This window comes from Phyllobates terribilis, unplaced genomic scaffold (genome assembly GCF_046119375.1).
Source record: "Phyllobates terribilis strain yellow unplaced genomic scaffold, ASM4611937v1 Scaffold_3__8_contigs__length_932513732, whole genome shotgun sequence".
Taxonomy (NCBI): Eukaryota; Metazoa; Chordata; class Amphibia; order Anura; family Dendrobatidae; genus Phyllobates; species Phyllobates terribilis.
Genome location: NW_027362763.1, coordinates 807,404,903 through 807,431,374, shown reverse-complemented (window position 1 = coordinate 807,431,374; position 26,472 = coordinate 807,404,903). Strand labels below are relative to the sequence as shown.

The window sequence follows — 26,472 nt, the reverse complement described above, 5'->3', positions numbered from 1 at the left end:
GACCAAAATTTTGCACACACCTCCTCATTTAAAGATTTTTCTGTATTTTCATGACTATGAAAATTGTACATTCACACTGCAGGCATCAAAATTATGAATTTTAACACATATGGAATTATATACTTAACAAAAAAGTGTGAAACAACTGAAAATATGTCTTATATTCTAGGTTCTTCAAAGTAGCCACCTTTTGCTTTGATGACTGCTTTGCACACTCTTGGCATTCTCTTGATGAGCTTCAAGAGGTAGTCACCGGAAATGGTTTTCACTTCACAGGTGTTCCCTGTCAGGTTTAATAAGTGGGATTTCTTGCCTTATAAATAGGGTTGGGACCATCAGTTGTGTTGTGCAGAAGTCTGGTGGATACACAGCTGATAGTCCTACTGAATAGACTGTTAGCTGCTTTTTTCTTACCATAATACAAATTCTAAGTAAAGAAAAACGAGTGGCCATCATTACTTTAAGAAATGAAGGTCAGTCAGTACGAAAAATTGGGAAAACTTTGAAAGTGTCCCCAAATGCAGTTGCAAACCCATCAAGCGCTACAAAGAAACTGGCTCACATGAGGACCGCTCCAGGAAAGGAAGACCAAGAGTCACCTCTGCTTCTGAGGATAAGTTTATCCGAGTCACCAGCCTAAGAAATCGCAGGTTAACAGCAGCTCAGATTAGAGACCAGGTCAATGCCACACAGAGTTCTAGCAGCAGACACATCTCTACAACAACTGTTAAGAGGAGACTTTGTGCAGCAGGCCTTCATGGTAAAATAACTGCTAGGAAACCATTGCTAAGGACAGCCCGCAAGCAGAAGAGACTTGTTTGGGCTAAAGAACACAAGGAATGGACATTAGACCAGTGGAAATCTGTGCTTTGGTCTGATGAGTCCAAATTTGAGATCTTTGGTTCCAACCACCATGTCTTTGTGCGACGCTGAAAAGGTGAATGGATGGACTCTACATGCCTGGTTCCCACCGTGAAGCATGGAGGAGGAGGTGTGATGGTATGGGGGTGCTTTGCTGGTGACACTGGGGATTTATTCAAAATTGAAGGCATACTGAACCAGCATGGCTACCACAGCATCTTGCAGCGGCATGCTATTCCATCCGGTTTGCGTTTAGTTGGACCATCATTTATTTTTCAACAGGATCACCCCAAACACAACTCCAGGTGTGTGGCTACTTTGAAGAACCTAGAATATAAGACACATTTTCAGTTGTTTCACACTTTTTTGTTAAGTATATAATTCCACATGTGTTAATTCATAGTTTTGATGCCTTCAGTGTGAATGTACAATTTTCATAGCCATGAAAATACAGAAAAATCTTTAAATGAGAAGGTGTGTCCAAACTTTTGGTCTCTACTGTATATGGACGAGTTCTATCAAAATTATGAAGAACATGAAATCTGTGGATAGCAGGCCGAATTTGGATTTGATATCTTTTAAGGTTGAAAATATGTTTCCGTTATGGATATCTTTGATTTTTTTTAATCCTGGATTGGGTCCATGAGGCGGTGATTGAAAAATTGTAAATAGTTGCAATGAGGGATAAGGAAAAATGTTTAACTTTTAAAATTTATTGGTTCCTCTGTTGAGTTTTGCCAGCATCTTCCAAGCCTTAATAGAGGCTTGGAAAATGGAGTGTGAAGGTTCACATAAAGTGGATTTAAAGAGATGTTTGGGTAACAAATGTTGGTGGGGACAGTTATTGTTTTGGACAAGTTCTAGGTGTAACCAGGCGGGTGAGGGTTCTTGTCTAATCCAGTATACACTTTGCTTAACCAGGTTAGTTAAGTAGTAAGCAGATATATCGAGGAGTCCCAAACCTCCATTGTACTTGTTCTTATAGAGTATGTCTGAAGCAACTCTGGCCGCCTTGTAGTTCCAGACAAAAAAGTTGATTAAATTTTGAATTTTTATAAGGAAGGAAGAAGGAATGATAAGCGAAAGGGTTCTGAATATATAGAGAATTTTGGGGAGTGTGAATGTCAACATTTTTCCCACCCAAGAGAGGTCAGAATGATTAAATCTAGAAAGGTCATTGGTTATGATTTTAATGATATTTTCTAAGTTGGTGGAAATTGTGGAAATGGGCCGGTATTTGAACATTTATTTTATCGTTTTTATAGAAGGCTCTAGGAGGGAAAAGTGAAGAAAGTTGACCAATTCTCCAGTGTCCTAAGGACAAACTAGTTAAAAGACCTTGAATATGTTATTTTGAAGGCCATATGTTTCTTTGTCCGAAATGTGTCACTCTAAAATAGCCATTTTTTAACCAGGAGCAAAAGATTTCATCCTCTATTCTGGGGGGAAAAAGTGGATTACCCAAGATAGGGTACATAGAAGAATATAGTGGCAGATTTGAAAAGCGAACAGAGGGATTATTTCAGCATGCCAGAGTGGTCCCAATTAAAGGAACATGGACACCTTTTATTATCGCATTACAATTCTGGCAATTCATACACAGGTAAGTACTGTTGTTCTGGGTTCGTAAAAACACCTGTTTAGGTAGTTTGAGTGATTATGTGCGCTCTAACAAGACTGTTAGAAAGTGATTTACCTTTACGATAAATACATTTTTGGATGATCTCTAAATAACTTCCGAAATTTCAGATCATGCAATAATAAAAGGTGACCAGTAGTCCTTAGTTTTTTTTTTGTTTGTTTTTTTCCTTCAATGTCTATATGCTAAATCCAAACATGGCATGGGTAACATTCTGGACAAAAGTAAAACATTTCAGTTAGTTATAAATTTTGTTAAGAAATTTAAATAATTTTTTATTTAAAATTCTGCTACCCTTTCTAATTTAACCCTAAATGAAAAGGTCCCTACAAGCACTCAGAGTAGTTTGCCACAACAGCCAGCAGTATTGTTGTGGTGCCTACGATTGTTAAATGCTAATAGTCAAAAAGTTGTAAAACATTAACCCCTTCTTTTTTTTTTTCTTTTTTTTTTAATAATGACGTTCAACCAAAAGGAAAAGTAATTTCATGAAATCTAAAATGCAAAGTTGCTACCCGTAGATTCACGATTGGTAACAAACATGCGACAATAACATGAGTATGGTCAAAGGGTGAACGGTATCTAGAGTAGAATATTAAAACCTTTATTACAAAAATAAAAGGCGACCTTTTATATTAAAGTAGAAGGTCAAAAAAAGCCAAGTGCCTTTCCAAAATGTGATCGGACCCAAAAATGTAGGTAGAATTAAGTTTCAATAGCAATCACGTGCAACTGGCTGTTGTATTCAGGTGGCGTGGGTACATGTCTAATATTAGACTATTGGAGCAATGAAGCGGCTCAAAAAATATTTTAAACAATGCCCATACTTTAGTAGAGGTAAACACTTGTGTTTAAGGTTCAGGATTATGTAGTTTTATCTTAAAAAAAAAAAATAAAAAATAGTGTCTCAAAACAAAGTATCACACAAATTGTCTCTTCAGACAGGAAGAGAACTAGAACTCTAGTGCCACCTATAGGAAGTAGCAATTCTAAAAGTCAATATCAACCCTTTAACGAGCCTTGTCACATGACTTAGGATGAAAGCCAGAAGCAGAAACTCAATTTGCAGACACTGTGTTTCGGGGTACTGCATCACACATTCATTTATAAACAAATACAAACCTTGAATTTGGATTTAATTGCAAAATCTGCAATGAGTTGGTTAATACTACCCTATCACTCCCATTTTCAATCTGGTACATCAGCACTGAAGTACTACGCTACAATCGCGTTAAACCTTTGTTTTATACTGCCTATGATAGCCCCCTGATTGACTCTGGTGCACCATGGGATTGGATTGCTGCAAGGCATTATGGGGAAGCTTGCACTGCCATTCCGCACACCATTAGCTTGCTCACTGAGTGTGCAGCATGTGTAAAATGCCACCTGGCATTGATTTTGTTCTCTTTTTGCTGATCTTATGGAATTGCAGATTGTTTGAGTTCACTTGAAACTTTGTAATTCAGGAAATTCGATTTGAATTTGATCCACCGATCCATCCGCTCATTTCTACTGCACATAAAAGGTTGAAGATGGATGGTTGTTTCCTCTGGTAGAGACAGCAGAGATCAGATGTGTGACACTTGACCAAAACATTTTCCTATTAATTTGCTTACAGCAACAGTTGTGTCACAGATTGTCATTAACACATGTTTCTGACACTGAAAATAATTTTCCCTGTGGAAAATATATCCATTTATTATGTTAGGTGAAAAATAAAAGGATGCCATCAATTTTTTTATGTGTTGTTAATGCCTAATTGGCAGGTTTGGAGTTGGCTATTTCTTCGCAAAACTGCATTTTAGTTAAATGTTGTCCAATACTATTTCCTATTTATATGTTGCAATTCATTCATATTAGTGCTTGAATGCCAGTAATTTAAAATTCTTTGTCTTCTTTTACATTTCGTCAGACTTTTTGACTTACACTTATAAGCAATAACCCCCAAATTTCTAGAGAAGTAGAGTTTAAAACGCGTGGTTGGTAAATAAATAAAATTGGACATTATAGGCACTTTACCAGGATTACTTCAAGGCCATGTGTTTCCATTGTAGCACTACTCAAATGGGACAAAAAGCAGGAAGATAGAGGGGGAATGATACAGAATTTTTCATTAAATTATATTAGAAAAGTTATTAGATTATTACATTAAATATACATTTAAGATAAAATTAAACTTTTTTTTCGGACAACCCCTTAAACCAATTAGGTGCCAAATATGTTTGATTGCTAATATTTCTGCAATGAAGAGGCGAAATTAAAAATAAGTCTTATTCTACTTATAAGCCACTATTACATAGTGGGTCCACTATGTGACCATGAAAGGTCCTCTTTAAATATAACTTGTGTCAACATAACCTTACCCTGCATCCAGGCAGTATATGACAACTTCTGAGCTGATCAGTCATGACATTTTTTTATTGATTTCTCCTGTTTAACAGGCACTTGAACTGCTTGTAGCTTGAGGTCCAGGTCCTTAGAACCCCAGCTATCATGCACTAGACCCCTGAGCAATGTGTACTTTAGCAAACCGGAGCACACAGCTCCTGTCTGAACCTGCACTTAGCCCGGAGTACAGATTCAATGGAAAGCTTGTACCCTATGCTTTCTAATGAATCCATGCACCAGGCTGTGTATGCCCTCAAGCAGGAGCTGTACGTTTATCAGCTGGGATGTGCACTTCTCAGAGGTCTAGTGCACAATTGGTGGAGGTCTCAGGATCTGGAGTCTCACCAATCTGCAAGCAGTTCAAGCGCCTTTTTAGCACTTTTTCACATGTTGCATTCTTGCCACAATTCTGCAAGTTTTTACTGCGTAAAAAAGTGTTTTACAGCACCAGTAAAGTGAATGAGATTTTAGAAACGTCATGCACATGCTGCTTATTTCTTTCCTTGCAGATTTGGAAAAACACTTTAAGGCTATGTGCCCACGTTGCATTTATGAAGCAGAAAATTTCTGCTGCATAAATGCAAGTCCTCTCCCGGAAAAACGCATGCGGAATTCCGCACGCGTTTATCGCGCATTTTTCGCGCGTTTATCACGCGTTTTCCACATGCGGAATTGCCTTGCGTTTTTTATGCATTGGACAAAGGCAATTCCGCTTGCGGAAACGCAAAATTAAATGACATGCTGCGGATTTTTGAACGCGGCATAAACGCTGCGGAAAAATCCGCAGCATGTGCATAGAACTTGCGGAATCCCATTGGGGACCATGGGGTGCGGATATACATGCGTTTTTCAAGCGTTTACGCTGCGGAAATTCCGCAGCATATACGCTTGAAAAATGCTACGTGGGCACACAGCCTAAGGCCTCATGCACACTTTGAGTATTTGGTGATTTTTTTTGCAAAAGTATTTGTAAACCAAAACCAGGTGAGGAACAATCAGAGGAGAAGTGTAATAGAAACATGTCACTACTTCTGTATATCACCACTCCTGGCTTTGGCTTGCAAATACTGAGGTAAAATACTGACTGAATGTGTGAACGTGGCCTTAAAGCGTTTGTTCAAATGTGCAATATGTAAATTATTTTCACCCATTCAAAGAAATGGGAAAAAAAAGCATCAACAACACATGCAGCGCATGGTAAAAATGCAGCAAAAATCATCGTGCAGTGTGCTTTTCCTGCTAACACTATGCATCAGAAAAATCTACTGCAAATATTGAAATGTGCACAGACTCTTAATAGGAAAATAGGAAAAATTAATAAATATGTTAGGTTCTCTTAAAAGAGTAGCTTGACAGCATGTATCAGGCACTGGCTGTACGAACACAGCGAGGTACGTTTGACTTTGAAATGCTGCAACATTACAGAGAAAAACATATTTTAGATGCAGTCCGACCCAGAAATATTAAAAGTTTTTTTTTTTTTTTTTACTAATCTGTGCTGTATTGTAATACACAACACCCCTATACAATTTGTTTTTTGTTTCTACCCTCCGTTCCTCCTGAATTTAACTTCATTTCCTGCACCTGATGTATATATCTGGCTCTACCAGACCAAGCAGCTTACTGGGCTTATTTTCCTAAGCTCACAGCTAGAGGTAGCCCTGACCCCGGGTGCAGTGTCCAACCCCTCCTTTACCCGCCCACTTCACACTAATTGGCTTTTAGCATCTGCCCCAGCCCTGCCTTCTGCCTGCCCACTGCACACTCATTGGCTGTTAGTATCTGCCCCAGCCCTGCCTTCTGCCTGCCCACTGCACACTCATTGGTTGTTAGTATCTGCCTCAGCCCAGCCCACTGGACACCCATTGACTGTTAGTGCCTGCCCCAGCCCCGCCTTCTGCCTGCTCACTCATTGGCTGTTAGTATCTGCCCCAGCCCTGCCTTCTGCCTGCCCACTGCACACTCATTGGCTTTTAGCATCTGCCCCAGCCCTGCCTTCTGCCTGCCCACTGCACACTCATTGGCTTTTAGCATCTGCCCCAGCCCTGCCTTCTGCCTGCCCACTGCACACTCATTGGCTGTTAGTATCTGCCTCAGCCCAGCCCACTGGACACCCATTGACTGTTAGTGCCTGCCCCAGCCCCGCCTTCTGCCTGCTCACTCATTGGCTGTTAGTATCTGCCCCAGCCCTGCCTTCTGCCTGCCCACTGCACACTCATTGGCTTTTAGCATCTGCCCCAGCCCTGCCTTCTGCCTGCCCACTGCACACTCATTGGCTGTTAGTATCTGCCTCAGCCCAGCCCACTGGACACCCATTGACTGTTAGTGCCTGCCCCAGCCCCGCCTTCTGCCTGCTCGCTCATTGACTGTTAGTATCTGCCCCAGCCCTGCCTTCTGCCTGCCCACTGCACACTCATTGGCTTTTAGCATCTGCCCCAGCCCTGCCTTCTGCCTGCCCACTGGACACTCATTGGCTTTTAGTATCTGCCCCAGCCCTGCCTTCTGCCTGCCCACTTCACACTCATTGGCTTTTAGCATCTGCCCCAGCCCCGCCTTCTGCCTGCTCACTCATTGGCTTTTAGTATCTTCCCCAGCTCTGCCTTCTGCCTGCCCACTGCACACTCATTGGCTGTTAGTATCTGCCCCCGCCCTGCCTTCTGCCTGCCCACTGGACACTCATTGGCTTTTAGTATCTGCCCCAGCCCTGCCTTCTGCCTGCCCACTGCACACTCATTGGCTTTTAGTATCTGCCCCAGCCCTGCCTTCTGCCTGCCCACTGCACACTCATTGGCTGTTAGTACCTGCCCCAGCACTGCCCTCTGTCATTTATTCACTGGAGGTGACAGAGGAACGATTCTGTGTTCTCATCTGTAATGCAGCATGTACGTCACATCACATCTATAGTGGTAATAAACTTGTCACATGTCCCCATATCCCCCCTCATACACACATGAATACTGTGTAATGAAAACTATATATAGCACCTAGTGTTAGTCTATAGTAGATCAGTTTACCATCTGTGTAATATATATATTTTATTGTAATGATTTATACATGCATATATCTAGTCTATAATTCTTCTTTCATATACTTATGTACATATACAGTTAAGTTTATATATTTACACATGCATTTTATTTAAAGGGGTGGTCAATGTATATCATGAATGTCTGCAGCCACTGTGTGAATCCTCCCATTGGGCGCAGAGCACGCTGTGAGGATTCTCTGGAGGTGCATTGACCGATGCCACACGCGTCTAGTCAGAATGTGGCTGAGTGTACGTGTAATGCAGGTGCCGGAATGCAACGCACAGAGACACAAGGCGAGAACAGTCAGAGATGATTGTAAACAGTTTTATACAACAGGTATACTGAAACAAGGGATTAGCAACAAGGGTAATGAACAGTGGTTTGAAATATCAGAAAAACACGAAATTTCTCAAAGTAAGGCGCAGTCTCTCAAACTAAGGTGATGCCCTCAATCATGGGAGACACCACGCAAGTTCTTTAACTGTGCATTTGGCCCTAGCGGGGGTCACCGGTTATTCCCGCTAGGCCGTGAGTCTCTAACGGATAAATTCAATTAAATCACCTTGTGCTACTTAAGCCCCAACTGTTCCCCTCCCAACCTGAGTACCTAAACCCAATTGTCCCCGGTACCGTGGGTGAACAGTGGAAGTGACGGCCCTGCTCACGTATGCAGCTCCTCTGCCTCGGCTGGCGTGACTTTCCTGGGGCAACCGTCTCTCAACTCCTCTCTGCTTGGCCGTTGGAAGCAGTCTCTTGAGCTTTGGATAGGGGGGTCAAGGCCTCATCTGTCGGTGGGCAACGTCGGGTTCCGCGAGCTCACTCAGCACCACGATCAGGTTCCTAGTCTCCTCAGCAGGCACAGCACTTGGGTCACAGCTGTGAGGGATCCGGAGCTCTTTTACTGGTGCACAGCAGGAGCACCTTTCAGGCCTCTGGATTTGGCCTGTCACGCGGGGTGTCTCAGAACGCAGGGCGCACATCTGCTCCTTTCTGCTGCTTGGCGCCAAAGACCCCTCAGGTTTGGCGCGCTGGCCTCCTATCTCCCGGAACTCCTTACTGGAAGTCACCTGATCAGGTCCAGCATCTGAACCTGCTCTCCCTGCAACTTCCCTTGCATATTTTGGTTCCGCTTGACTGTATCTGGCCAGTAGATGGCAGTCTCGCTCCATCCTTGAAACGTCATGTTGAAGTTCTTTTACAAGCTTTCTTGCCTGTTCTACATTCCTCCCTCCTTTTTGCTCGCCAGTCCACGGGCGAGTGGACTTCTCGCAGAATTGATGTCTCCTTCCAGGCAGTGCAAGCTCAGACAGGAGTTGGGTACACTCCTACGTTTTCTGTTGATTTCGAGACCAGATAAACTCTTCCTGAGCATACCGGTTAGGAGGAATTCCGTCATTAGCCCGCTCAGTTCTGCAGGGCTCTTCTTGCGGAGGAGACTCCTGGAGATCGGAGGAATGAACTAAACTACTGGGGATTGCAAATCATTTCCCGACTCATTCTGAGTTCCAACTGCATTGTGGCCCATCCTTCTTCATCCCCCAACGTTCCTGTATGTGGCACTTCAGCCAATACGTCTGATGGCCCAGCCCCGTTAGACTTCTGCTTCAGAGGAGCAAGGTCGCAACATATTACGGTGCAACACCCTGGATGTCACGGCGTCATCCCCTTCGGGCCTAACCTCGTAGACGGGGTTGTCTGGGTGATCCTTCTTCACCACCCGATATGGTATTGCCTCCCAACGATGGTCCAGCTTACTCCCAAATCTTTTAGCCCTCACCAGCACTCGATCTCCTGGCTGAAGCGATCCGAACTGCATGCTCTACTTCCTGAAACTTCTGAGCAACCAGTCTTCTCACGTTATGGAGTAGACGCTAGTGTTCTCGAATCCAGGTACTTGGGCTACTGCCCGGGCCGGGGTCTTCTGAGTCTAGCTCCAGTTCGGTGATTTCTCGGCCACTTCTTCCAAACAGCAACATGTAGGGGGTGTAGCCGGTGGTTGCATGAACTCGATTATTATACACCTACACCAGCTCGGACACAAATTCGGGCCACTTCATCTTTTTGTCCGCTTCCAGTGTTCGCAACATTTGCAACAGGGTTCAGTTAAAGCGCTCGCATGCACCGTTCCCTTGCGGGTGGTAGGGCGTTGTCCGGGAACGGTCGATCCCATAGATGCGGTATAGCTCATCCATCACTCGTCCTTGGAAGCAGGCTCCCTGGTCAGAATGTATTCGCTTCGGGCACCCATAAATCCGGATGAAATCTTGACAGATGGCCTTGGCTGCCGCTTCTGCCGTCTGATCTTTAGTGGGCGTCACTACTGCGAACTTGGTGAAGTGATCAGTCATGACTAAACAGTGTCCATAACCGTTGTATGAAGTTCCTACCATCAGGTAGTCAATCATCAAGACTTCCAAGGGGGCAGAAGTTCGGATGGTCTGAATGGGAGCTCTTTGCTCCGGGGGCTTGTTCAACTCACACTGGCGACATGTTCGGCAGACCCCCTCGACTTCTTGCCTCAGTTGAGGCCAATACACCAGCCGTTGCAACCACCAGAAGATCTTTTCTACTCCGAAGTGAGCACCTCTTCTATGAGCTTCTTGGGCTAACTGTGTTACTAGCGCTCCTGGAACTACCACTTGCCAGGTAACATCAAACTCTCGAGGCAGCTGGATTCTTTGGCATAGCAAACCGTCCTTCAGGAGGAGCCTCTCCCACTGGCCTAGGATTTGTAGGGTAGTTGGAAGTGAAGAGGCTCTAGTTTCCTGGTCGGGTCTCTGATTAAGGGCGACCCATTCTCTCAACTTTGCTAGCTCCGGGTCGGATTGCTGCAGATGTATCCATTCGTCTCTTGAACGGCCCAGAATCTGAGTGGGCCTCAGCTCCTCTCTGGTCTCTTGGGCGTCGACCACAGCAGCGGCAAACTGGCTGAAATCCGGGATCTCGTCGCCTTCGAGCTCCTCATCTCTGTCCTTCTTCGGCTCCGCCTGAGTGACCTGGGACAGGGCATCTGCATGTGTGTTCAGGGCCTTGGACCGATAGGCAATTTTATACTGGAATTTGGACATCCTTGCGACCCACCGCTGTTCTAAGGCGCCCAGTTTGGCGTTCTCCAAGTGGGCCAAAGGGTTGTTATCTGTCCGCACTTGCACTTCTGACCCTGACAAGTACTCAGCAAATTTCTCGGTCATGGCCAACACCAGTGCCAGTAGCTCCAGCTTAAACGAACTGTAGTTGTCCGGATTCTTCTCCGTATCTCGGAGTGACCTGCTGGCATACGCGATCACTCGCTCTTTCCCTCCTTGTACTTGAGCCAGCACTGCTCCCAGCCAATGCAAGCTTCTATCAGTGTACAACATGAAAGGCTGCGAAAAGTCAGCGTAGGCCAGAATTGGGGCATCTGTTAGCGCCATTTTCAATGCTCAGAATGCCTCTTCTTGTCGTGGGCCCCACTGAATGGGCTGCCGCTTGGCCCCCCCTGCCGTTCCTCTCAGCAATTCATTGAGCGGGATCGCAGTCTTAGCGAAGTCTTTAATGAATCTGCGGTAGTATCCAGCAAGCCCCAGGAACGCCCTTAGTTCCCTTAGATTGGCGGGCGTGGGCCACTTCTGCACGGCAGCTACTTTCTCCGCAGTGGGGTGCACCCCTGCACTGGATACAGTGTGCCCCAGATATTCAATTTCTCGTTTGAAGAGACGACACTTACGAGGCATAATTTTCAGGCCGTGCCTTTGTAGCTGTTCTAACACTTGTTCCAATCGGCGGAGATGATCCTCAAACATAGCGGAATAGATAATTATATCGTCCAGATATATTAAAGTGGCTTCAAAGTTGAGGTCCCCCAAGCATCTCTCCATCAGCCGTTGGAAGGTTTCTGGCGCATTTGTTAGTCCGAATGGCATTCGATTGAACTCAAACAGGCCCATAGGGAGAACAAAAGCTGTCTTCGGACGATCCTTCTCAGCTACTGGGACCTGCCAATAGCCACTGGCCAGGTCGAGGGAGGAGAAGAATTTGGCGCTCCCTAGTGCAGATAGAGACTCTTCGATTCGGGGCAGTGGATAGGAGTCCCGTACTGTACTGGCATTCAGCTTTCGATAGTCTACGCAGAATCTCAGGGTACCATCCTTCTTTCGGACCAGCACGATCGGAGCCGCCCAGGGACTCAGGCTTTCACGGATCACACCGTTCCGCAACATGTGGGCCAACAGCTCTTTCACCTCCTGGTACATTTGAGACGGGATCTGCCGATATCTCTCTCGGATGGGAGCAGTATTTCCGGTGGGTATTTCGTGCTGAATGTCCCGAGTGCACCCGAAATCATCTTCATGCTGTGAAACACTCCCTGATATCGCTGTAGAAGTTGTTCGATCTGCCTTACTTGTCCAGTAGAAAACTCAGTCAGATTAGCTTCCATTTCTTCCAGGAGGTGGCGTCCAGCCAACGGTTCTCTTCCATGTTCCTGGCTATTGAGGGACACCTCTAGGGTCCATGGCTTTCCTTCCACATGTGCCAGCCCTATAGCGTCAGCTCTAGTAAGGGCCTCTGGCATTATGCACACTCACGCCATCTCTTGTCGGGGCAACAACTGTAAACTGGTGCCACTTAAATTGATGCAGCGCACGGGTACTCGACCGTGCCGCACAGTGGCCAGAGTTCGAGCAATCAGGAGTCCAGAGGGCGCTTCTTCTCCCTCCATTGGTTCAATTTGAATGTCCACGCCCTCTAAGGACACATGTGCCAGCACCGGCAAAGTGAGTACAGTCTGTCCCTCCGGCAGTGTCATTGTGACTTCGGGCGGTATCGGTACCTTACCAAGGTACTGGAGAGGTAGTGGGCAACTTTTGAATCTGACTGACCCGCACGAGGTGCTGGAACACTCTCTTGTTAGCTGGGTCTCGAGTGGCGCGGGTCCAGTTGTTTTTGCTACAGCCCTTAGCCAGGAACTGTCCGACTTCTTTCAGCACATTCATGCTGGGCCCATCGCCTCCGGGCCCTGTGGTCAGTACGATCCCTTTTCGACCGAGGTCCTTTCCACATGCCCGCACGGACATCCATACTACTCCCGCTACTGGGATAGGTAGTTGATTAGCCGCCACCAGTTTGACAGTGGGTTCCCGGCAGGAACGAGCGACTTCAGGAAAGGGACTTTGGAAGTACGTCTCAGGCATAGTGGTCACTTGAGACCCGGTGTCCAGCAAACAGCGGATCCGCTGCCCATTGAATTCAGCCCAGATAATGGGCCTCTCGGAGACAATGTCTTCAGAGCTCCCTCTTCTACTCTTCGAAGCTCGAGACCCCACGGTATGCTCCACAACCATGGGGCATTTTAGTTTAATGGCTGTCCCCTCCTCCTCCTTTCTCGGTTGGGACAGTCTTTGGAGATATGCCCCCTACCTCCACAGGTCCAGCACTCCGGTCCTCGTTCTGCCGATAGGTCGGGTACATGTCGTGCTGGGGCCGGATAGGAACGTCTTTCTCGTTCTGGTCTCCGTCCGCGTTGAGCAGTACGGTCCGTCGGCAAGGGGGCAGTAGGAGTCTTCCTAATAGCATTCAGCTCACCCCGAATGTCTCGAATTTCCCGTACCCAATCGGGCTCTTGGTTGGTGAATCCAGGAGCAATTGCCTCATGACTTCTAACTGTGGCTTTGAGAACAGGAACTTCTCTCTCCAGGACTCTAGCTTCAGCCCCTACCTCCAGGAAGCCCATATCAGGGCTCAATCGCAGCCGCTCCTTCAGGATCTGCCTCAGGGAAGGGTCTTTCAAGCCAGCAATCAGTTGGTCACGCAACACCTCATCCAATGGTCCCAGTCCTCGGTTCCCATCTCGAGTTTTCTTAGTGATATGGGCCGTCACTTCCTGTAATGCATTAACATACTGATTTATGGTCTCATTTTCCCCTTGGACCCGCTGAAACAACCGTAAGCGCAAGTGTCCCAAATCTGTAGTGTCACCGTGCATGTCCTCTAGAATTTTTAGCGCTTTATCCACGGTGTCACGGTCCCCAGGTGGGCGGTACATCACAGTCTGTCGGGCCTCTACATCAAGGGTTAGGAGGGCCAGCTCCGCCTGGGCTAGAGGGTCAAGGGGATACATGCGTAGCATACTTCTCAGTCTTTCTGCCCAGTCCCAAAGTGACATGCCATCCCCTGTAAACTTGGGAAGATGGCTGAGCATAGCCCCCAGGGGTATATGGCTCCGGCCAGACCCAGCCACAGACTGATCCGCCATCTCTGCGTCTGAATGTTGCATCCTGCATTACGCATATTGCATACTTGCAGTTACATGACCGCTTGGTCTCTCTGCCAACAACTGACAATCGTCACTCTGTGCGCTGTGCCCGTAGATGGGTGATAAATAGGGCAATCTGGTCTATCACCCAGGTACATAAAAAAATTTTGATCGCTTTCAGTATAAGACTGGGATCACATTCTTGTGTTCTGCGCTGAGCACTTGCATCTTGCAGTTTTCATGTAAATTCCAAAAACACAATTCATACAAACCCCCCTGATGGAACAACTCACTATAATGAGGCAGTTGGACACACTTTAGACTCCGTTTGGCGTCTGCTTCGGTGGTATCCATCTTTTTAAGCATGTACAGCATTATGGTCATCCACACTTGTGCACTAAAAAGACGCCTAGAATAACGTGGCACCACCAGAACAGAGACCAGACTGAGTCCAAAGTGAATCACACCTGCCTCATAAGTGAGTGGTTCCATCGGGGGTTTTGTCTGAATCGTGGTTTTGGTGATTTACACAGAAACCCCGACATAAGCGCTCAGTGGAGAGCACAGGATAAATGTGAACCGAGCCTTGTTCCAATATTTGGAAGGCAGAATGAACAAATAAACAACAGTATAAGAATAGTTTTTATTTTCATGCTGTTTTTCTTGCAGTGTAAGTGATAAGACTGATTTATTCCTCGGGTCAGTGCAATTACGGTGATACCAGATGTATATATTTTTTTATGTTTTGCTACTGTACACAGTTAAAATTCCTTTTTATAAAAAAAAAATAATTCTTTCCTTGCCATATTCTGAGATGTAACTTTATTTTATGTCTAGTGAGCCATATTAGGGCTTGTTTTGAGGGACTATTTTGCGTTTCCATTTATACCACTTTTTGTGCGTCATATGATGAAATAGCTGTATTTTGGACATTTTTTTTTTTTTTTTTAACGGTGTTCTCATGAATTTGATAACATAACCGTTTTATAGTTTGGGTTATTTCGGACGTGCCAATTATCTGTAATTTTTTCTTTTTTGTTGTTTTTACAGAAAACCTGCATTTTTAGTGACAATTCTTCTTTTTGTGATTTGTGTGTGTTTTTTGTATGTTTAATTATTTTTTTAACATACTTCTTTTTGCTTTTTCGCGGGGATTCTATACTGTTAAAGGAGATATTTTACCCTCCTTTTAACCACTTAGATGCCGCTGTTTGGATTCACAGCTGCATTTAAAGGGTTAATTGCCCTCAATCGTTTCAAAAACTGGTCGGGGGCCGATGATGCAGGATGTCAGCTCTCATATGCAGCTGTCATCCGCTGGATTTTGCTCGCTGGGGAGCGCTATACACTTATTCGTCAGCACCGTGAAGAAGCGGCACTGAGGAATTAGGCCCCGTAACGGCTGTCGCGAAAAGCCGCATCAACTGTCATTAAGGAGATAATAAACTGTTTCAGCGCTGGCATCCCCGGCATAGGAGTCACCGCTGTGATTATACTTGAAATGTCCCTCCTTTTACAGAGTTTCTGCATCCATACAGTGCTGTATCAGCATTAAAACAGCTGATTGGACGGAACTAGTCACACACTAGACACACATGCCAGTGTCACATAAGACACGTGCCACATGCACACCAAGCTCACATTAGACACTGGAGTGTGGGTATATATATATATTCACAAACGCATATATACAGTACATGCAAACATATGACTTTCACATATACACACTTTATACACTTTGAGCATACATAAACATATATACTCACTCTTTTGTGCAGGCAGGGGATTTAGGGTCCTGTTAGAAATGATCAGCTACAGAAAGGATTGCGTACACAGTCCTTGGCCCTGCTATCCGACTCTTAGCCCTGCATTGTCCCAGCACTAATCCTCCTTCACTCTCTCCTGTTTGGACTACTGCTCTGCTGCTGGTTACATCACAGCAGCAATGTCAAAGCTGCAATGGGAGGAGTCAGTGCCCTAGCCCCACCCACCTCCTCTCATTGGCTGAGTGTGTTAGAGACCAGGAGCTCTGCTGGAGATCTGGGTCTGTTGAGTTTGTTAATGACATGTACAAATTAGCCATGCTGGCCAGCTGCCTCTGACACAGCTTAGACTCCTAGGAAGTGGATGCCAGAGCTAATACAGTTTATTGGACTTAGCTGTCCAATCAGCTGATGGAAGAGAGGACTCTGTAAAGTTAAAGCGCTTGCTGTGAACATACTTGAAATGTCCGTCCTCCTCACAGCTGATTGGGCAGCTCAGTCCAATCCGCATTCTCACAGGCCAGTCCTGCACTACCTAGCTTTAACAGTGCCATGGCTTTCTGCACAGGACGAGTGCCTGCTAGAGACTGGGCGTAACATCAGTTGTGATGTTATAGCTAGTCTTTGATCAAGAAAACTGTAGACGGGGTGTGACTAACTTCTCCAAAATCAGGAGCGAAGCTGGTCACATGGCAAATTTGGTATCTAGGCAAAGATGCAGAATGCTGACAGAAAGTATATTACAAACTGTCAGCATTCTGCAGCGTAGATCCAAAGAGAAATTATACAGAAAGCCTGCACCCCCGCTTTAATAGCTGCTGTGGACTGAGACTGTGCTATAGACTAGTCAGACAGGCGTGTCTCTGGCAGCTTCTCCCTGCCCACTCTCCTGGATTTGATAAGCCTCGTATAGACAGACCTCTGTCAATCCAGGGCAGCGGGCGAGGAGAATTCGCTGAGGACACGCCTGTTTAACTAGTCTGCCACGCTGGTCTCTGTCTCCGGCGGCTCTTAAAGTATGTCTTTCACTGAAACACCACAGCATTTCAGTCAAACATACCTGGCTGATATCATACAGCTTGTGCCTGATACATGCTGGCCATGGATTGGGCAGCATGTATCAGCTGTCAGGCTCACCTTAACAGCTTTGAACATAATTATAAACCATCTTTAAAGTATGAAAAGTCTATGGCATCTTTAAAGGAGTTACAGAAGAAAAAGGCAATGTCTTTAATGGCTTTCTATAAGTTCTTAGCTCCTTAAGAAAAAAAATACAAAAGTTTTGGGTAACAACTATAAAGTATCCTTACAGACTTGCATTAGTTAATGGTTTAAGTCACACCTTCTAACTGGCCACAGAAATGCTGAATTGAGAATACATTGCAAATTGGATAAATACTGGAAATCTAGTCAGGTCATTGGACCCTCTTAGCATCGCTGGCTATCTCATAGGGATAACTAATAGATAATTTTGTCCCCGCACATATCGCGTATATATCATGTTATCAGCTGCACATCTCCCGTTTACTCAAGCAATGTTCTGCCGAATATACTGATTTTTGTTCCACCATAAACCATCCAATCACACAATGAATGAGCATCCATCTTTACACATGCAAACTCATGTCTACACTACTGGTATTTAAAAATGGATGCCACATGCACGTGAAATGTTACACATACGGCAGCATAATACACACAATGCATGTTATACACAAACTAAATATTGCACACACATTACATGCTCACACACATACAGGTGCGTCGACCTAAATTAGAATATCATCAAAAAGTTAATTTATTTCAGTTCTTCAATGCAAAAAGTGAAACTCCTATATTATATAGTTATTACAAACAGAGTGATCTATTTCAAGTGTTTATTTCTGTTAATGTTGATGATTATGGCTTACAGCCAATGAAAACACCAAAGTCATTATCTCAGTAAATTAGAATACTTTATAACAGCTTGAAAAATGTGTTTTAAAATCCGAAATGTTGGCCTACTGAAATGTATGTTCAGTAAATGCACTCAATACTTGGTCGGGGCTCCTTTTGCATCAATTACTGCATCAATGCGTCGTGGCATGGAGGTGATCAGCCTGTGGCACTGCTGAGGTGTTATGGAAGCCCAGGTTGTTTTGATAGCAGCCTTCAGCTTGTCTTCATTGTTGGGTCTGGTGTCTCTCATCTTCCTCTTGACAATACCCCATAGATTATCTATGGGGTTAAGGTCAGGTGAGTTTGCTGGCCAATCAAGCACAGTGATACTGTTGTTTTTAAACCAGGTATTGGTACTTTTGGCAGTGTGGACAGGTGCCAAGTCTTTCTGGAGAATGAAATTTCCATCTCCAAAAAGCTTGTCGGCAGAGGGAAGCATGAAGTGTTCTAAAATGTCCTGGTAGATGGCTGTGCTGACTTTGGTCTTGATAAAACACAGTGGACCTACACCAGCAGATGACATGGCTCCCAAAACCATCACTGATTGTGGAAACTTCACACTAGACCTCAAGCTGCTTGGATTGTGGCCTCTCCACTCTTCCTCCAGACTCTGGGACCTTGATTTCCAAATGAAAATTGGAACTCTGGGACCTTGTGGACATCTGTCAAGTCAGCAGTCTTTCCCATGATTGTGGAGCCTACTGAAACAGACTAAGGGGCCTTTTTAAATGCTTAGGAAGCCGTTGCAGGTGGTTTTTTGTTAATTATTCTAATTTACTGAGATAATGACTTTTGTGTTTTCATTGGCTGTAAGCCATAATCATCAACATTAACAGAAATAAACACGTGAAATAGATCACTCTGTAATGACTCTATATAATATGAGTTTCACTTTTTGTATTGAAGAACTGAAACAAATTAACTTTTTGATGATATTCTAATTTAGTGAGATGCACCTGTATGTGTATACACATTGCACATGTACACATAGCATACACACAAACGTATGAACACATGCCACACAAAGAAACTAATATACACATACCGCACACATATGTATATACATATAACATAACACGCACACATGTATATACACATAATACACACACAACAAACACACATTGTATGAACACAGAACACACGTATAAACACACATGTATATACATATAGCGCACACACTTATATACACACACATGCATATGCATGGTCACATGACTGTGATGTCACCAAAGGTCCTGCAGCAGTGCTAACCTCGGAAATTGCACTGATAATGCAGGACTGCTACTACCAGTGCAGCTTCTGCTTGAAAACACTGGGGGTCCTATGAGAATGGGGGCCATGGGCAATTGCCCAGTTCACCACTTCACTCCTTCCTTCCATAATGCCGACCTGGTTGTCATATAAGCTGATTTAGGAATCCTCCATTGATAATAACTACAAAATATTAGGTCTGTGTGTAGAGGTTTCTTTTAGAGATGTGGACACCTAGACTACGCTTCATAAAAAAACCAAAGTCCTGAGAGTACCCATTACTCGCAAAGTGTAAGGGTCATTAGGTTCTAGACTCATTGCTGCATGCTCTGTTTATCATTTATTGTTTATACTTAGGAGCTGATCAATAGGTCCTACCTTGTACTTCTTTAAAGCGCTTCTCGGTTTCCAAACCCTGAAATGATTAAAAGAAGTGACTAAGGGCCAAACATGCTCAGAGCTATATCGTTTTTACACAGCTGTGCATTATGCTCATTTGCTAGGATCTTTGGTTACAAGTACCCTAAGGATTCTTCTATATGCCCAAAGTGACAAATTACATGGATTACTGGCACATGCTATTTTTGACAAAAGTGTTCCATTCTGGAGGATTTGTTCAGTAATTGTTTTACTTATTACAGTAAGTATCAGTGAGTTACTTTTTTGTAAATTTTAACAGCTGTAAGACTTCCATTTCAGGACTCAATAAAAACTGAAATTTCTTCATAAGATTTTATTAGGGTATGTTCACACAATGCTTTTTTTTGTCAGGCTGCTAAAAATGTGTGTTTAAGCAGAAGATGCTTCAGGAAATTTTTCATTTTCTGATGTTTGTCATATTGTAAACTTGAAACTTTTTTTTTTTTTTAAAGTGTTCTTGGTTGTTTTCCAAGCACGTTTTTACCCCCAGTGTTTTTCCAGCATTTTTTGGGGGGTGATGGAGGGTGGGGTTTGTTTTGGGGACTACCAGCAGTTATTTAACTCCATTCAACAATGAAGAAACCACTACCAGGTTTTGAATAAAAAACGCTGGCAAATAGGTCACAATGATACCTGGGCGTTTTTTGAGCCTTCCCGTACAGAGGGTCTTCATAGCTGGAGACTCCTGAAGAATGATCGGCTCACTTTTTTTTAACTGCTGAGCATTATTGGAAACTAAACTGGTTAAAAGACATTCAAATGATTGAAGATATGAACATGTTCATTTTAATCGTTTAATTAGCACTTTTCAGACAGGTTTTGAAGTGGACCCACTCCATACTTGCCTAAAAAAAACAAAAAAAAAACAATGTGTGAACATACCGTTAGCATTCCCTGTCCTTGTATTATAAAATGCTAATTGACTATTTTCTCTTAGATATTTTTGCTGGTAGATGTTAATTGGCTCATTTGATTAAAGTGCATATCCAAAGTAGCCTGTTCTTTTGTCCTGCTCTAGGCCACCATACATTAGGTCACCTGTTTATCCCAGCCAGTCTGGGGCTGCCGGACGCCCCATGTTTTCCTCACAGCATCCCAACTATGGCAACTCTCAGGTTCCAATGATGCATCAGCCTGATCAGTACGGGTAGGTAGAACTGTCCATGCCTTGGGACCCTGGCCATTAGTTTTTGTTTGTTCTTTTATTGATTTTATTAACCTTTTGCATAATAACTCTGCTTGTTCTTTGACTTTTTGTGGCATGTAATCCTTGCTGTGGTGTGTTTGCTACCAGTGGAAGTTTTACAACAGCTATAAAAGCTTTAACATCCTTTAAGTTGTACTGATACTAACTTAGATGATGGGAAGTGCATGTCTTTTAGGCATTGCCACAACATCCAGCATGGCTCATGGTCTTTCTACCCTTCATGCCTGCAAAGGTGACTGATGGTGCCTCACTAGAACTGCGCCACTCATTTCACTTGTTTTCTTTTGTGGTTGTCATTTTGTATGTTTTTGGCTGAGAAGTGTTTTGTGTCATACATGGTTAATATGAATGCAATTTTTTCTGCTCCGGTTATTCAGATCTGACTTTTTCAAGAAAGGTGTCTTTTGACCTTGAATTTATTCATAGCATGGTGTTTTCCAATCTCTTTATGCTTTTAAAGAGTACAATGATCTTGTCTTTTTTTTCCAGAAAGATTAGAAATGCTTTTGTATTTGTTGCTTCTCTTCAAGTCGTTTGTCAGTTTCTGATTTCTTTAGGTCACGCTGTTATCATTCATGGAGACTGAAGCACTGAGAAGAAAACACTTGTTTAGCCCTTTTTCCTGGTTCACAGAACTCTGGACATAAAAAAGAAAAATACACATTATGGAATATAAAGAACGGTTGACATTTTTTTTGCTTTGAGGTTTTTTTCTACCCAATTTTGCTTTCCTTTTTTTTTTTTTATCATACGTTAAGGACAGGCATGCAGGCAGTGGCATGCTCCAAATTCTTTAAGAGGCACAAGCCAATTAATGAATAAGGCAGAGGACGTGCGCCTTTTCCGAAATGTTACTCCAATCATAGATTGGAGTAACATTTTTCGCATAAGGTATGCCACATTTTTTCGTAAATTTGTGGAGTGGGCTTTGCCACACCCTGTCCCTCCCTAGCTCATCCCCCAGCTCTGCCTACTTTGGCAGAGCTGGCCAAAAACTGATGTGAAAACACTAAGTCACAAAATGTTTGCGAAAATTCGTTTTGCAAAAATTTTTTTGTGGTATTTGAACCTAAATTGAGAATTCAAGGCCTTTATCTAAACTATATCTAGTCTCAAACTGGATAAACTCTGTAGAGGCGAGGGGGTAGGGAAAAGCAAGAGCTCTGATTCTAGCTGCTCTCTCCACCTCCGCTCTACATAGAATCTTTTATCATTAGCAACTGCCATTCCTTATCTCAGTAATGTAACAATCTGTCTTCACTTAACCGTCAGCGCTCATAGCAAGTGAGCACTTATGCTACACACAGCAGGCTTCAGCCCTGCTATATGTAGCACAGGCGATCGGATGATCGCAGCTTCTAGTCTCCCATGGAGATTATTGAAGCATGTGTAAAGTAAAGAAAAAAACGTTTTTTTTTTAAAAAATATAAAAGTTCAAATCACCATATTTTGCCCTATTCAAAATAAAACAATATTAATAAAAAAAATCAAATATACACATATTTGGTATTGCCGAGTTCAGAATCGCCCGATCTATCAACATATAAAAAATTAATCCAATTGGTAAACTGTTTAACGAGAAGAAAATCAAAATGCCAGAATTACGGTTCTTTGGTCATTGCAAGATTGCAATAAAATCAAAAGATCGTGTCTACCCCAAGAGCCCTAGATCCCGAAAAATGTAGACTCAATGGGTCTTGGAAAATGGCGGTATTTATTTATTTTTTTGCAAACTTTTGATTTTTTTTTTCAAAACTTAAATAAAAAAGAACCTATACATGTTACATGTTTGGTATCTACGAACTCGTAATGACCTGGAGAGTCATAATGGCAGGTCAGTTTTAGCATTTAGTGAAAACGGTAAAAAAAAAAAAAAATTGTGGAATTGCACTTTTTTTCAGTTTCACCGCACTTTGAATTATTTCCTGTTTTCCAGTACACAATAAAACCAGTAATGTTGGTCAAAAGTACAACTCGTCCTGAAAAAAACTAAGCCCTTACATGGCCATATTGACCGAAAACTAAAAAAAAAGTTATGGCTCTGGGATGAAGGGGAGTAAAAGATAAAAACGGAAAAATTCAAGGTGGTAAAGGGGTCAATACAGATGTTACCTGTGAATTAAAAATTTTGAAACATTTTGAAAGTGAATCAATTCATGAGAAGCAGGTTCTCAGATCAGATCTGTTACAAAGTTGCTTATTTTTACTTATGTGTAAATTTAAATCTATTGTAAATCTATTGAGTTATTAAATAAAAAATAAAATGAAAGTTACTCTTTAACACATGAGGGTCCAAGCACTTTAGAGATGTGAAATGGTATTTGATACATTTTAAACTCTCTTAAAACAATGCTACTAAAATATAAAGCATTTGACAATATGTATACTAGGCACGTGAACACAAAGTACTGATGTAATTATGAAGCTTGACTCTCAGTTTGTGTTTTATTAATTTTCTGGTTTGTGCACATGTCCCAGCGACAGCAGTGAGCTGTCAGTGGTGTAGAGGCCACCCACTATGTTACTTACGCCATCCAACATGAAGCTGTGCAAATACACATGCCCCAAGTGTCCTTTGTCCCATGCACTGTTGTGCAGTGTTGACACTTGTGGCCGTTACCAGATGACTTGGATCACGAGTCAAATGTACTGCATATAATTTACATAGAAAATTGCATGTATCTAAAAAGGTCATGTAGGACTTATCAGAAAAGCAAAAATGGTATTGATTTTTGACAAAAACTGTATATTACAACATTTTAATCCTTTAAATCTTACTAAGTATTGGCTTGGGTGAAAAAAATCGGAGAAAACCATTGTCAAAAAACTGTCAAAAACTTCTATTACTATTGTTAGTATGACCAACAAAATATTGGTAGGTGCAGGACAGTGAATACATAGAGCATATGAGTTTAGTTTGTGAGAAAAATATGCATTGTTATGGGCAGTGATCTGTTCATATTTCCTATACATGGAAATGCTACAATGGAACAGTCATGAAATATTCCATTTATCAGATACAGGTATATCTTACTACAGTCTCTTAAAGTATTTCCCTTATTGTGAAAGGGGGTAACTTACATCATTACTATAATATGCAAACTTTATCTGTATTCCATTAGCTTCAGTTACGCTTCCTCGGCTAGTAGTGAAGCCCACCACTGTTTCAACAATGGGTGGAATTGGCCAAATGTCACTAATGACAGCCAGAGCATGTGCATTGAAGTTAGGTGCATGTCCCCAGCTTCATTTTTGATCTGCGCATGCTTCGGAAGCAGTTGGTACTCAGAGGCTTAGTGCACGCTGTGAGTGCACGCTGTGAGTGCGCGCTGCTCACATTGCTTCTCGCCCTTCGGCATGCACAAAGTATATTTTCTACAACACTATAATTAACTTTTGACAAAACTTTCAATCCCAAATTTTTAACCTGTTCTAAAAAAAGCCTTAAGAGAAATGCTAGGTAGGTGAGTATGTGTATACAAATCAAAATGTGCAGTATAGGTGTTGTGTGTATTGTCAAGTTGGACTAGTAAAACGGGTGTGCAGAAAAAGATATTAACAAAATTCAGCCCACTTCCCAAAAGTAATGTAACTAGAAATGTTAGGCAGTACATGTCCAGAAATCCAGCATCTGCAACAGGCCGCTGTATTGGCGTGGCTCGTATAGATGTAAAAACAATGATTTTCTCCTTCACAGAAAGGATTGCACAATAAATGCATAAACTAGTGTCGCTTGTGACAAGCAACCAATACCATCTCTGACTGACACTGATTTCAGATTATTTTTTTTAATTGTGACTTGCTGTAGCTTTTTAGTGCATTAGATCTGAAGAAAAATGTGTATATGTAATTTAAACAGAGTGGTACAAATGCCAGCTATCCCATATCATTGATCAATCCATCTCTACTCCTGTCAATTCTATCACTGTATTATTTACCGACTACTACCCATATTTTCATCAGTTCTGCAGTTGTACAATACATTATTACTCTCTGGATTATTTGTCCAATGTTTTATGGCATCCTCTTCCTATCTGTATTGCTGAGCTGATTTTCTCTCACTATCCTAAAATCACCCTAAAATTTATGCTGCATTCCTTGCCTCAGCTTTAATACAGGCTGTGATGGTCCTTACCGATTGGCTGTACTACATCATGTTATGTGATAGATGCTAGGCATTATGGGGAATACTGAGTAGCATTTTATCAAAGCTGAATGCATTTATGTGAGTTCTAATGTGACGTTAATATTGGTTGAAACTCTGCCTTGGTTTAGGATAAAAAATTTCCTTCCAGTACATAAAAACTAAGAAATCCATTTTTATTTTTTTTTTAAATCCTAGGTTCAAGCCTCATTCACACATCCATGATGTACTTACGTGTTGTATCCGCCGTTTTTTCGCGGATACTGCACATACCCATTATAATCTTTGGTGCTATTCACATGTCCATATTTTTTTTAACAGACCATGTGTCTGGGCAAAACATACAGAGACATGTCCATTTTCTGTGGATGAATGACATGGGCCAATAGAAGTCTATGGGTCCATTAAAAACACAGCACACGGATGTCATATGCATGCTGTCTGGGTTTTACATTGCAAAGTCTAGGAGAAGCTTTGTAATTAACTTATTTCTTTATTCATCCGTGAAAAAGTCTGACACACTGATGGTAAAAATGGACGCACAGATGACACAGGGATGGAAAAAACGGACATACGGATGACACAGGGATGGTAAAAACGGACGCACGGATGACACAGGGATGGAAAAAACGGACATACGGATGACACAGGGATGGTAAAAACGGACGCACGGATGACACAGGGATGGAAAAAACGGACATACGGATGACACAGGGATGGTAAAAACGGGCGAACGGATGGCACACTGATAGTAAGAACTGAGACACTGAGGCACAACACTGATGCTGGCACCATTTTTACACATACATGTTTAAGCCCTGACAAGTGAATAAGGCCTAAGAAAGCTTCTTGCACCTTTATAACCTATAGGCTTGGGCTACATGGTAACTTTGGCTACGACACCTACCACGCGATGAAGTTTCACTCAGTGCCACATCGCAGCACAATACAAGTGAATGGGGTCTCATTGCGACTCTGGGTGTACTGCAACAAGAAATTCACAAGAACTCCAACCTTATCATATTTTTTGTGACTTGTTAGGTTGCAATGCAATTCCATTCACTTGTATTGTTTTGCGATGTAGCAGCGGCACCGAGCGAACCTTGGTAGCACAACAGGTTGCCATGTAGCACCCTGCTTATACTCCAGTTGGGGTATGTGAGCTCCAATATCAATGAAAATACACTTTAAAGGGAGTTTCTCAACATAAAATGACAGTTCAGACCAAGAACGGACTGTCAGTGCAGTTCCGTGAACCTTCCCACCATTTCCACCATCCTCGGACTCCTGTAAAGCCAGAGCTGTCAATCAAGAAAGGTTTAAACGGTGGAGGAGCAGTAAATGGAATGGATGAAAAAACAAGTGCTTAGTTTAAGCAGTCATTTTGTGCTGACGGACTTCATTTAAATCTGAGGTGACCAAACTATGACATTTTTTAAAAAAAGTGTGCTTCTGTCTGCTTGTTGTGATGCCATTTTCCTGATGATTTTAGTAAACCGGAAGCAAATGGTTGTCAGCTACAAGGAAAAAAAATTTTGATATTGTTTTATCCCTTTGTGTTAGTTTTCAACATTTCCTGGGCCAAATGTTTAGTATATTT

General features: G+C 42.9%; 1 protein-coding gene across 11 annotated transcripts in view; it reads left to right on the top strand.

The window, feature by feature from the left end:
• ARID1B (AT-rich interaction domain 1B) overlaps positions 1–26,472 on the top strand; it is a 712,135-nt gene that overhangs the window by 495,756 nt on the left and 189,907 nt on the right. For 7 of the 11 annotated variants that reach the window (XM_073672421.1, XM_073672422.1, XM_073672425.1 and 4 more), the window contains one exon: positions 20,540–20,668. The exons of the other annotated variants lie outside the window; for them this stretch is intronic. In XM_073672421.1, the coding sequence (XP_073528522.1) occupies positions 20,540–20,668 (129 nt within the window). The remainder of the gene's footprint in view (positions 1–20,539; positions 20,669–26,472) is intronic. 11 annotated transcript variants of the gene reach the window in all.